The 14,220-nt window shown below is 37.8% G+C and overlaps 1 protein-coding gene across 1 annotated transcript in view; it reads left to right on the top strand.

Moving 5' to 3' along the window:
- Positions 1-4,173: 4,173 nt before the first annotated feature.
- The window catches only part of CTNND2 (catenin delta 2), a 769,728-nt gene continuing 759,681 nt past the window's right edge, over positions 4,174-14,220 (top strand). Inside the window, exon 1 of the mRNA XM_064270645.1 lies at positions 4,174-4,708. Coding sequence (XP_064126715.1) covers positions 4,560-4,708 — 149 coding nt within the window. The 5' untranslated portion in view covers positions 4,174-4,559. The remainder of the gene's footprint in view (positions 4,709-14,220) is intronic.

Below are 14,220 nucleotides of genomic sequence, written 5' to 3'. Positions count from 1 at the left end.
ACAATTTTTCTGAAATTTTCAAAGTACTTATTTCCTTATAGTTACACATATTAAAAACAAAATAAAACTTAGGTGTGTGGACTAAAATATGGTACAAAGTCCTGTAGTTGGAACTGTGGAATCTTTTGAAGTTGTGATTGAATTGCTTTTCGCTAAAATTAATCCTTTAACAGGGGATTGTAAGCAGCTTTTTGATGTACCTTCATTGGTTTAATTACCTGTTTTTTAAGGTGATATATCCAATATAAGGAGCCCTGGTGTCACATGGAAACCCTGGTGGCTTAGTGATTAAGAGGTACGGCTGCTAACTAAAAGGTCTGCAGTTCGAATCCACAAGGTGCTCTTGGAAACTCTATGGGGCAGTTCTCCTATGTCCTATAGGGTTGCCATGAGTCGGGATCAACTGGATGGCAACAAGTTTTTGCTGTTTGTTTTGGTGTCACAATGGTTAAGCACTCAGCTGCTAATAGAAAGGTTGGCAGATTGAACCCACCCAGATATTCTGGGGGAGAAGTACTTGGCAATTTGTACAGCCTGGGAAACCCTACGAGGTGGTTCTATTCTGACAGATGGGGTCTCTGTGAGTCAGAATCAACTCCACAACACCCAACAACAGCAGCAACAACGTATAAAATATCTCGAAGATTATTCACTTCGTAATTAGGCTGCACAGAATCATTGTTATTCTGCAGTAATTTAAATTATAAGAAGTATACTTGAAGTATTATTTTCTTATATATATAATATGTAAGTAATATGAAGTCCTAAGTAATATAATTGTATATTAAAAAAAAAAAAAAAATGGCTGTCGAGTCAGTTCTGACTTACAGAGACCCTGGAGGACAGAGTAGAACTGCCCGATAGAGTTTCCAAGGAGTGCCTGGCAGATTCGAACTGCCGACTATTTGGTTAGCAGCTATAGCACTTAACCACTATGCCACCGGGGTTTGCATAGTTGTATGTAGATATATACATATAGATATAAAAGTAGATTTAGATATATAGATACAGACACAGATATAGATATATCTAAAACTGTATATATACATATATATGTTGTTGTTGTTAGGTGCCTTTGAGTTGGTTCCGACTCATAGCTGCCCCATGTACAACAGAACAAAACTGTCTGGTCCTGCACAATCCTTGCAATCACTGTTATGCTTGAGCCCATTGATGCAGCCATTGTGTCAATCTATCTCACTGAGGGTCTTCCTCTTTTTCGATGACCCTCTCCTGTACCAAGCACAATGCCCTTCTCCAGCGACGGATCTCTCCTGATAATACATCTAAAATGTGTTAGAAAAAGTTTCGCCATCCATGTTTCTAAGGAGCATTCTTGTTGTACTTCTTGCAAGACAGATTTGTTTGTTCTTTTGGCAGTCCATGGTATATTCAATATTCTTCTCCAGCACCACAATTCAAAGGTGTCAATTCTTCAGCCTTCCTTATAAGTCCTCCAGCTTTTACATGCATATAAGGCAATTGAAAACATCACGGCTTGGATCAGTTGTACCTTAGTCTTCAAGGTGACATCTTTGCTTTTCAACACTTTCAAGAGATCTTTTGCAGCAGATTTGCCCAATGCAAATGCTGCTCAAATGGGTGTTGATTGTGGATCTAAGTAAAATGAAATCCTTGACAACCTCTGTCTTTTCTCTGTTTATTATGATGTTGCTTATTGGTCCAGTTGTGATAATTTTTGTTTTATGTTGAGGTTTAACCAGTACTGAAGGCTGTGGTCTTTGATCTTCATCAGAAAGTGCTTCAAGTATTCTTCCGTTTCAGCAACCAAGGCTGTGTCATCTGCGTAATGGCAGTTGTTAACAAGTCTTCCTCCAATCCTGATGCCTTGTTCTTTTTCATATAGTCCACCCTTCTCAGATTGTTTTCTCAGCATACAGATTGAATAGGTATGGTGAAAGACTAGAACCCTGACACACGTTTCCTGACTATACATCATTCAGTATTGCCTTGTACTGTTCAAATGACTGTCTCTTTAGCTATGTACAGGTTCCTCATGAGCACAATTAAGTGTTCTGAAATTCCCATTCTTTGCAATGTTATCCATAATTGGTTATGATCCACACAGTCGAATGCCTTTGCATAGTCAGTAAAAACACAGGTCAACATCTTTCTGGTATTCTCTGCTTTCAGCCAGGATCCATCTGACATCAGCAATGATATCCCTGGTTCCACGTCCTCTTCTAAATCTGTCTTGAATTTCTGTCAGTTCCCTGTCAACATGCTGCTGCAGCTGTTTTTGAATGATCTTCAGCAAAAATTTACTTGGGTGTGATATTAATGATATTGTTTGATAATTTCCACATTTGGTTGGATCATGTTTCTTGGGAATAGGCATAAATATGGATCTCTTCCAGTCAGTTGGCCAAGTATCTGTCTTCCAAATTTCCTGGCAGAGATGAGTGAGCGCTTCCAGTACTGCATCTGTTTGTTGAAACATCTCAGTTGCTCTTCTGTCAGTTCCTGGAGCCTCGTTTTTTGTCTGCCTTTAGTGCAGCGTGGACTTCCTGCTTTAGTCCTATAGGTTGCTGCTTACACCTCCTGAGATGGCCGAACGTTGACAAATTCTTTTTGGTATAGTGACCCTGTGTATTCCTTGCATCTCATTTTAATCCTCCCTGTGTTGTTTAATATTTTCACTCTAGAATCCTTCACTATTGCAACTCAGGTCTTGAATTTTTCTTCAATTCTTTCAGTTTGGGAAATGCCGTGCGTTATCTTCCCTTTTGGTTTTCTATCTCCAGGTGTTTGCACATGTCATTATAATACTTTACTTTGTCTTCTGCTACTGCCCTTTGAAATCTTCTGTTCAGCTCTTTGACTTCATCATTTCTTCCTTTTGCTTTCGTTACTTGATGTTCAAGAGCAAGTTTCATGTGTATAGTCACCATTCATGTTGGTGAACAAAGGTATTTGCAATGAAGAAGACGTTGGTTTTGCAAAATTCTATCATGTGATCGCCGGCATCATTTCTGTTACAAAGGCCTTATGTTCCAACCACCGATCCTTCTTCTTTGTTTCCAGCTTTCACATTCCAATCGCCAGTAATTATCAATGCATCCTGATTGCATGTTCAATCAATTCCAGGCTGCAGAAGTTGGTAAAAATATTCAGTTTCTTCATCTTTGTCCTTAAGTGGTTGGTGCATAAATTTGAATAATAGTTGTATTAACTTGTGTTTCTTGTAGGCTTACAGATATTATTTTATCACTGACAACATTGTACTTCAGTATAGATCTTGAAATTTTTTTTTGGCAATGAATGCAACGCAATATATCTTCAAGTTGTCATTCCCGACGTAGTAGACCATACGATTCTCTGATTCAGACTAGTCAATACCAGTCCATTTCAGCTCAGTAATGCCTAGGATATGGATTTTTATGTGTTCCATTTAATTTTGATGATTTTCAGTTTTCTTAGGTTCATACATCGAACATTTTGTGTTCCAATTATGAATGGATGTTTGTGGCTGTTTCTTCTCATTTTGAATCATGCCACGTCAGCAAATGAAGGTCCTGAAAGCTTGACTCCATCCATGTCATTAGGGTCAACTCTGCTTTGAGGAGGCAGCTTTCACCCAGTCGTATTTTCAGTGCCTTCCAACCTTGCGGATTCATCTTCCTGGACTGTGTCAGACAATGTTCCGCTGACATTCATAGGTTTTTCACTGGCTGTTTGTTTTCAGAAGTAGACTGCCAGGTCCTTCTTCCTACTCTGTCTTAGTCTGGAAGCTCAGCTGAAACCTGTTCACCATGGGTGACCCTACTGGTATTTGAGTACCAGTGGCATAGCTCCCAACGTCGCAGAAACAAATGAGCCCCCACAGTATTACAAACTGACAGATGCTTTCTCTATATGTATGTAAATACGTATATATGTATATAGATACTATATGTATCTGAAGCATAATAACTACATGTATGTCTATATCTATATACATATAAGTTGTTCTTATTATGTGCTATAGAGTTTTGTAGGTTGCTATAATGTTTACGGGAGCAGATCCCCAGATCTTTTCTCTTGTGGAGCAGCTGGTAGGTTTGAACCACAGAACTTTCAGTTAATAGGCAATTGCTTAACCATTCCACCACCAGGGCTCTACACATATGTATAAAATAGAGAGAGAGCCAGCTAGAAGACCGGTAGGGCATAACATAATGCCCCAAGTGATAATGAAAACGAATTATTTCTACATTAAGTGTTATGGTGCCAAGAGTGTTAACATCTGTTGGGTCCTGACCATCTGCTAAACGTACCACTGGCTAGTTTTTCATCTACAGTTTTTCATTTAATCCTCACTTCAACCCTATGAAATATGTGTCTTAAACCCATTTTAGAGATGATGAAACTGATACTTGGAATAAATAAGGTCTCTTAGCCTGTGGATCACAGAACTGTGATATAAATTCTGTCTGAAGTTTGAGCCTATTTTATTTCACACCAATCATCTATATTTCTTAAAGTGGACATCTCCGCCATCATACTTGTTCCCTTTTGACTGCTGTGTCATTTTGGTCTGAATTTTCCTTTTCATGTAGATGATAGAATTAATCTTTCCCGTGGTTTTATTTCAGGAATTACAGTTTGAAAGACTGACCCGAGAGCTGGAGGCTGAACGCCAGATCGTCGCCAGCCAACTGGAGCGATGCAAGCTGGGGTCGGAGACCGGCAGCATGAGCAGCATCAGGTACTGGACACCCTGCTCTTTTCATTGTCTCTGCGCGGAGCGCCACTGGAAGTAAACCTGGTCTTGATCTTCTCCTTACAAACCTGGCTTTGCAATTGGAACATTCAGTCAGATGTTGGAAAGGAATAGTAACTGGCCTGATTTAAAATGTTCAGAAAGTGTCAGAAATGGCCTGATTTGCACTTGAAACTCTTTTAACAAAATTAGTGCATGCCCCGAATGCAAACTGTGCATCATCTCCCACAAAAGGAAGTTTTGCTTTCAGTCAACTTGCTGGAAATCAGGAGCTGCCAAATCCCAATCTCCTAGTTTGGCTCTGTTTTCTAGAAATCACTCAGACTTGCAGGTTTCGGAAATGAAAGTCACAGTGCATTTTAGTGGGATATATATTGTTTGCTGTTATGTGATGCTCAATTATAAGATTACTTCTCAAATACCAAACACACAGGCAGTTCCCCACATGTAAAAATATTGCTTGACCCATAGATAGACATGATGATTCTATTAGGTGTTGGTTTGAGATGGTGCAAATGTTAAAAACAACAAGCAAACAACCTCTTAGTTACTTGACCACTAAGTCCTGAGGATCCTGTTCTCATATTTAAGAATTTAGGGGTGGGGGTGAGTAAATGAAGCTGCATAAGGCTTAACTTTCAGTTCTCACTAATACATTGCACTTCTCCATCATTTTGTTTGATATTACGTTCTTGACATCCAACAGACTTAGAGAGGTCTCCTGTTTGAGGAAACAATAGCTACTGTGGCAAATAAATGCTAAAAATTCAATGATTTAACACAAGAGCAGTCTGTGTCTCATTTCTGCAACAGCCAGATACAAGGAGGTGCTGGTCAGAGGTCAGCTTCCCTCCATGAAGTGATTAAGGACCCAGGCTCCTTCTATCTTGAGGCTCTGCCAACCTCTAAGGCTTCATTGCCAACTGCGTTGTCAGTTACATCCCTGTACTGTGAGTGCAGTGGACTCGGTCCATTGGTGAGGCTAGTCACTTGGTATAGCAGGGATCCTCAATCCTGAGATATACAGCCACTGCACTCTGGAACTAGGAGCATGAGTTTGGTGGACTCTTGACCTTCTGTTTCCATAGAAGAATTAAAGCATCTGTGTACCTGTTGCTCTAACATATTTTGTCATTGCAAGAGAAAATTAGTAGTTGACATGCTTCCTCTCAGAGCCCCCTGCCTTTAGTCTCTTAACATGGTTCTTTTCTTTGTTGAACAGTGGTGCATTTTTAAATGAAAATGATAGCACTCTATGCTTTTATGTACTGCGTTACTTCAATAGAATATTATTTTCAATTACAGAGTCTCATTTAGGAGCATATCAGCTTCTGCATCCAAGTATTTAGGCTATAAGTAACTGCAAATTAGTACATTGTGATTGCAAACTTATCCCAGACTTTTGTAAATATCCAAATTGACAAAACAGGATACCAAACCAAATCCGGTGCCATCGAGTCAATTCCGACTCATAGCGACCCTATAGGACAGAGTAGAACTGCCCCATAGAGTTTCCAAGGAGTGCCTGGCGGATTTGAACTGCCGACCCTTTGGTTAGCAGCCGTAGCACTTAGCCGCTATGCCACCAGGGTTTCCACCAAACAGGATAGATAAGGAAAAAAAAAAAAAAATGAATTACATTCACTTGATGTTGTTTTTATAAGGTTGACTGGTTGAAGTTGGTGAATCTAAAAAACCAAAACCAAACCAGTAGCCATCTAGTCGATTCCGACTCATAGTGACCCTATAAGACAGAGTAGAATTGCCCCATAGGGTTTCCAAGAAGCAGCTGATCTATTCAAACTTCCTACCTTTTGGTTAGCAGCCAAACTCTTAACCACTGTGCCACCAGGGTGTATCTAAGGTAGGTAGAAAAGTAATATTTCCAAGTATGTGTTTGTATTGCTACATTTGGTTGTACTTATTTGAAGTTTCTTGTTGACAATGAACACCACATGGGGAGTTAAGCACATCTGGTTTTTCAGGTCCATATGCACCATGGAGCTGCCATCTCTTTTGCTTTGAAGCCCTCTGTTTCACTATGGGTTTGGTTACCTTTTCAATTCATATTCCTAATCTTTTTGTTTGATATTTTTGCACAAAGTACATCTTTTACATTATTCCACCCACCCCAAACTCCTGGGAGTTTCAGGTCTCAAGAACCATGTCATACCCAGCACTTCAACCCCCGATGTCTGTTTGGGTCAGTAACAGAGATCAGGTCCAAGGTGATTGATCCAGTGATCAGCCTGTAAGAAATAGGCTGTTACTCTTGAAAATGTGCAATAAGGGACAGATCTGTGATGTCCAATGATGGGCACAAGGGAATGATAGCTGTGTTGGCTTCTGTGCAAGTGGAGGAAGCTGCGGTGACAGAGAGAAACCCAACAGAGACACCATATGGCCCCTCGAAGTCAAGGGACTGGTTTGGTTATCATTAGGACTAGCTGTATTTCAGATATTGCAACTGTGAGATTACCTGTTGGGTTCTTAGAAACTTCCTCCTTCCCTCACTTTGATTTGATTTACCTCGAGTTGATTTCTTATGCCCAGCGTTTCTTGACTAAAACACGTCCGTGTGTGCGCTACCAAAGCAGAATGAGAAGAATAACCCATGACAACTTTTGATTCTTTACACCTGGTGTGAATGCTGACCTGCCTGTCCCTCTCTGGAATGTATCCTGTATCCAATAATTCTGTGTCAAATATGCATTATAAAAACCAAAAACCAAACCCATTGCCATTGAGTTGATTCCAACTCATAGCGAAACCTGTAGGACAGAGCTGAACTGCCCCGTATGGTTTCCAAGGAGCAGCCGCTGGATTTGAACTGCTGACCTTTCTGATTAGCAGCCATAGCTCTTAACTACTATGCCACCAGGGCTCCAATTAATTCTAAAATATAAAATAATTAAGACTGTTATATAGCTGTATATGGTAATTAATTCCTCTTACCATATTTAGCTATAATATCAGTTTTAATTATTTTATATTTTGGAAATTTCTAGTGTATGAATCTTGCCTTGCATAATACAAGCAATATACGGGTATTTCATTAGAAAAAAATCAGTATATAGCTTTCACTATTATTTTCTGTCATAGCCAAATTGTTTGATTAGCTTCAGAAATGCATCTTTAGAAATTCAAATCTTCATTAGGGTGATAGACTAATCCAGTTAGTGAGGAAAAAAGGATATTTAAGAAAGATGGAACCAATTATATTAATTACTTATTATCAATCAGTTCTAATTGCATATTACATAATATATATTATACTTATTATGAGGATTTCTGGTGGCACAGTGGCTAAAGAGCTTGAGTGCTTACAGAAAGGTGGCTTTGCAGGAGAAAGATGTGGCAGCCTGCCTCTGCAGAGATTTAAAGCCCTTGGAAACCCTGTGGGGCAGTTCTACCCTGTTCTGCAAGGTTGCGATTAGCTGGAATCAATTCAACGGCAGTGGGTTTGGTCTAACTTATATATATATACCCCAAACCAAACCAAACCCGTTGCTGTCAGGTTGTCATCCCAGTACCTGGTGCTGTCGAGTCGATTCCGACTCATAGCGACCGTATAGGACAGAGTAGAACTACCGCATAGAGTTTCCAAGGAGCACCTGGTAGGCTCGAACTGCCGACCCTTTGGTTAGCAGCCGTAGCAGTTAACCACTAGGCCACCAGGGTTTCCTCCAACTCATAGTGACCCTAATTTTTATATGTATTACCAGTTAATTATAATTAATTTCATATATCATGATATATTTTATTTATTGTCGAATAAGAACAGCTAAATAAAGCCATCACGTTAGTCCCTGCTTTTATAATATAGTTAGTCAAGGCTCTGATTTGAAAAGACAAAATGTGAAAAGAAAAAAATATATAAATTGATTGCTTCAAATAAGGTGACACTGTTTCTTTCCCACAGATGAATTGTTTAATTTCTTCCAAATGGAAGTTTCCACAAAAGTCTGCCATATATCGGAGAATTGGTTGCAAAAGAAGTAAATGTTATAAATGTTACAGAGGCCATTCTCTTTAATAACTACCTTCAGTTAGCAAAAATGCCAACAATTCCATAAGCAGAGTTAAAAAATGTAGCTTATTTAAGAGAAAACACTGATTCCTAGTTGAATTAGTTAACAGTACTATTTCAAGAAACGAAGGTCAAATTGCCACATTTTTTTTATCTGAATGAAATATGTTTATTTAAAAACATGTTCTATGAATTTTCTTAAAGAAACAAATCATGTATAAATATAATTGTTCCCAAAGGAAGACAGTTTTGTCCGTTTTTTCATTATCTTGCAGGATACAATGTTGTTGTTTGTTGTTAGATGCTATCAAGTTGGTTCTGACTCGTAGTGACCCCATGTAGAACAGAACAAATTGAAACGAATAGATGGTTACATTTATTTTTTTTTTAAATAAAGAAGGAACGTATTTGCCAAAATGTTTTATTTTGGAAGCTAAACATCTCAGATTTTTAAATAACTATTTTTAATTTTTTTCAAATAGGGCTTTTTGTTATGTAGATATTTCTACACATATACGCATCCTGAAACACGTTCATTTAGCCAAAAGCAAAAATAGAGCCATAAGAGTCTAGACATTTACCGTTAGTGAATACTTGCTTGCCAGCTGGAAAACAATTAGATAGATTTTCCAATTACTTATGATTGATTTCTTCTTGTTGTTTGAATTTTTCACTGGATTTAATTTTTATTTTAAAATTACAATGAGAATAACTGTTGATTTCCATGCTAAGAAATAATAATTTCTCATGGGGCTCAAGTATTACTCCTCCAATAAAACCATGCTTATTTCTTTAAACAAAACAATTAGTTTTACTGAATTGCCCTTCAGAATTAACCTTGCAAAAGTCATTTCCTAAGAGACTTTTATAATATGCCTGCTTTATTGTGAAAACAGAAAACATGGTAAAAATAGAGGGAACGTAGACACACTTTGGAGCTATTTTTCTGGGTTGCCAATTTAAAAAAATAATAATAATAGTAATAACAGAAGTATTTTCTCTCTTATCTTCTTCCAATCAAAATTTCAGAGCAGAAAGCTCCCTCAGAAATGTTCTTTATTTTCCTAAGTTCTTATCTTGCCTTCTCTACCACTGTCTGTCACATGATCACAATTGTTTATCTCAGATTTGAAGCTGCTTATAACTGGCCTTTTAATGTCAAGATTATTCCTTTAGAATTTTCTATTGTAATTTTTTTTTCCCTACATAATTTAGGAGGAGTATTCCAGAATACTTTCTGGTCCGTCAAGCTCTATCTCTGCGCTTCCTAGCACCATCATTTCTGCTCAGGTTTCCTTTTTGGCTCTCTTTTCTTCCAGAAATAGCAGGAACATTTATAGCTGTTGTTTATTTATCAGGGACGCATGCATTTCCCCAGCCCTCTTTTTCGTCCCAGCCCTTCAGTCCTCCAGGCTTTCCTGCCTAGCTTAGGGACCAGGGTGACAATACGGAGCCATCTCTGATGAGTACCCTAATTCCTTGGAGGGTGATAATGATAACAACTGTAGCAGTAATAGTAGTAATAATAACGACCCCCAGAACCCAAAAATATGATAATAACAATAGTATTTACTAAAGTACTTCCCATATGCCAGGCACGATTTTAAACTGCTTTACCATAGATCATGCCATTTGCCCCTAATTAACCCTGTAAGTCACGTCTTACTATTTTGTGGATGAGAAACCTGAGATTCAGAGAGGGAAGTTGTTTCCCAAAATCAAGCAATCATCTTCAAACCAAGGCATATTTACTCCCCAAGAACACAGGCTAAAACACCACACAGGGTACTGTTTAATCAGTGGCAGATAGTATCTTGAATCATGTTCTAAACATCCATCTAAATGCCTCCTATTCATTTTCACCCTGGGGGTGCAAACATTTTTAAACCGAATTTCTTCTACTTTTCCTTTCCCTCCGCCCCAACGATTATAGCCATTTTGAAATTGTCCATTTGAGTATGTTTCTGAGATTCCTTCTTACAAAGATGAGGTAAACAGTGTTAATAGTATGTAAGTAATCATTGCTATTAAATACATCCATAGTACGTGTTCAATGTTCTTTTGCAAATTACTGATGGACAAATTATACTAACATTTATTTTTATAAAATACTAGTTATCATATTAAAGACATTGTTCTGTATTTCAAATAACAGATAGTCAAGTCTCCTAATAATTTGATGTGAGTCTTTAAAAAGGTTGAATATTAAATGCCTCTGCAAAAGAACTCTTTAAACTGTTAAAAAACAAAGATGTCACTTTAAGGACTAAGGTGCGCCTGATCCAAACTATGGTATTTTCAATTGCCTCACATGCATGTGAAAGCTGAACAGTGAATAAGGAAGATGGAAGAAGAATTGATGCCTTTGAATTATTGTGTTGGTGAGGAATGTTGAATACACCATGGACCACCAGAAGAATGAACAAATCCATTTTAGAAGAAGTACAACCAGAATGCTCCTCAGAAGTGAGGAGGGTGAGACTTCCCTTTGGACATGTTATCAGGAGGGACCAGTCCCTGAAGAAGGACATCATGCTTGGCAAAGTAGAGGGTCAGTGAAAAAGAAGAAGACCCTTGACGACATGGGTTGACACAGTCGCTGCAGTAATGGGCTGAAACAGCAACGATTGTGAGGATGATGCAGGACCAGGCAGTGTTTTGTTCTGTTGTATATGACATCTAAAAACAACAAAATCATTTGATATGTTTGCTTATAGAACTACTACATTTTAACACTTTTCTGTCAAATTTGAAGGTTGACTTTTCCAAATGACATTTTATTTCAAAATCTAGTATGTATTTTGTATCAAAAAAAAATCAGATTTTATTTAAAACAAATATTTTATGAAAACTAATGAATATTAAAATTTATATTTTGATCAGTAGAGAACTGGGACTCTTTATATATTTAAGTACACCAGAGATTCTTTTTCGTTTTCTTATTCTAATAGCATTTTTTTCCCTTATTCATAGGTGTTTTTTGTTTTTTTTTTTACTTATAGGTTTTAAAAATAGAGATTTATTTCCAGAAATTACAGCTAAATTGCACCATAGTCTTTTTATGATATTTCCTAGGTTTACTTTGGAAAATATACTTAATTTCTCTGAATTTTTCTCATCTATAAAATTAGAATAGTCTCTCCTATTGTTATGCAAAGATTAAATGAAAAAATGTAAGTAAAAGATCTAACAGACCAGTGGCTACTGTACACATCATACATATATATTTTCCTTCTTGGTGAATATACAGAGAACCTTTTCATTGACATCTCCTTCCTAAAAATTATTCTATTTATAATATAATTATAATAATATTTGCATACTATAATATACTATTATATAGTTTCTATAAAAATTATTTAGAGACCATCTCAAGAATAGATTTGACATGTCGAACACATAGGACTGAAGACCAGACAAGTTGTGGACTGGCAGCAAGAACATCATACATGAAGAAAACAAGAGGTCGTAAAAAGACAGAAGAAGTAAAAAACCAAAGCGGATGTTAGAAGAGACGCTGAAACTTGCTCTTGAACATCCAGTAGCTGAAGCAAAAGGATGAAATGATGAAGTAAAAGAACTGAAGATTTCATAGGGTGGCACTAGAAGACAAAGTAAAGTATTATAATGACATATGTGAAGAGTTGGAGATAGAAAAACAAAAAAAGAAGAACACATTCGGCATTTCTCAAGCTGAAAGAACTGAAGAAAAAATTCAAGCCTCGAGTTGCAATAGTGAAGAATTCTGTGGGGAAAATATTAAGCAACACAGGAAGCATCAAAAGAAGATGGAAGGAATACACAGTCATTATAATACTAAAAAGAATTGGTTGATGTTCAACCATTTCAGGAGGTAGTATATGATCAGGAACTGATGGTACTGAAGGAAGAAGTCCAAGGTGCACTGAAAGCATTGGCGAAAAACAAGGGTCCAGGAATTGATGGAATTACCAATTGAGATGTTCTAACAAATGGATGCAGTGCTGGAAGTGCTCACTCATCTATGCCAAGAAATTTGGAAGACAGCTACCTGGCCAACTGGAAGAGATCCGTGTTTATGCCTATTCCCAAGAAAGATGATCCAACTGAATGAGGAAATTATCGAAAAATATCATTAACATCACATGCAAGTAAAATTTTGCTGAAGGCCATTCAAAAGTGGGTACCGCAGTATATCGCTTAATTGTGCTCATGAAGAACCTGTACACAGATCAGGAGGCAGTTGTTTGAACAGAACAAGGGGATACTGTGTGGTTTCAAGTCAGGAAAGGTGTGCGTCAGGGTTATATCCTTTCACCATACCTATTCAATCTGCATGGTAAGCAGATAATCCAGGAAGCTGGACTCTGTGAAGAAGAACGTGGCATCAGAATTGGAAGAAGATACATTAACTACCTGCGTTATGCAGATGACACAACTTTGCTTGCTGAACGTGAAGAAGACTTGAAGCACTTACTGATGAAGATCAAAGACCACAGCCTTCGGGATAGATTACACCTCAACATAAAGAAAACAAAAGGTACAACTGAACCAATAAGCAACATCATGATAATGGAGAAAAGACTGAAGTTGTCAAGGATTTCATTTTACTTGGATCCACAGTCAACATCCATGGATGTAGCAATGAAGAAATCAAAAGACGCATTGCACTGGGTAAATCTGCTGCAAAAGGCCTCTTTAAAGTATTGAAAGGCAAAGATGTCACCTTGAAGACTCATACGTATGTGAAAGCTGGACAATGAATAAGGAGGACCAAAGAAAAAATGACAGCTTTGAATTGTGATGTTGCTGAAGAGTATTGAATATACCATGGACTGCGAAAAGAAGGAACAAATGTGTCTTGGAAGAAGCACAACCAGGACACTCCTTAGAAGCAAGGATGTTGAGAATGTCTCATATTCTTTGGACATGTTATCAGGAGGCATAACTGCCTGGAGAAAGATATTATGCTCGAGTAAAGTAGAAGGTCAGTGATAAAGAGGAAGACCCTCAACAAGATGGATTGACACACTAGCTGAAACAATGGGCTCAAGCATAACAAGGATTGCGAGGATGGCACAGGACTGGGTAAGGTTTCATTCAGTTTTACATAGGGTTGCTATGCTTCGGAACCAACTTGACAGCACCTAACAATGACCACAACCTAAAAGTTATTAAGTGGTTCCTCTCACTGTGGGCTAAAAAGATGTATCAGTAAATAGCTTGACATTTGTTCCCTTCATAACGTAGACTAGACAACCACTCAGAAATTGACAAGATGAAATGGAATACTGCTCAAATCCGTTTCCCTTTGACACAGACCAAATTTGCTATGCCTCTGGAACCACTGCTGGTGCAGGAAACAGGACTTCGGATATTGTATGGTCATTCACAGAAGAGCAATGGTGCATTGCTAACTTACATCTAACAGGAAATATACAGTTAATTACAATATAGAAACCAGAGACTCTTTGAGTATATATTATTC

The sequence above is a fragment of the Loxodonta africana genome, chromosome 2, assembly GCF_030014295.1.
Source record: "Loxodonta africana isolate mLoxAfr1 chromosome 2, mLoxAfr1.hap2, whole genome shotgun sequence".
NCBI lineage: Eukaryota > Metazoa > Chordata > Mammalia > Proboscidea > Elephantidae > Loxodonta > Loxodonta africana.
Note: the sequence above shows the minus strand (reverse complement) of the source record. Positions and strands in the feature narration are given on the sequence as shown.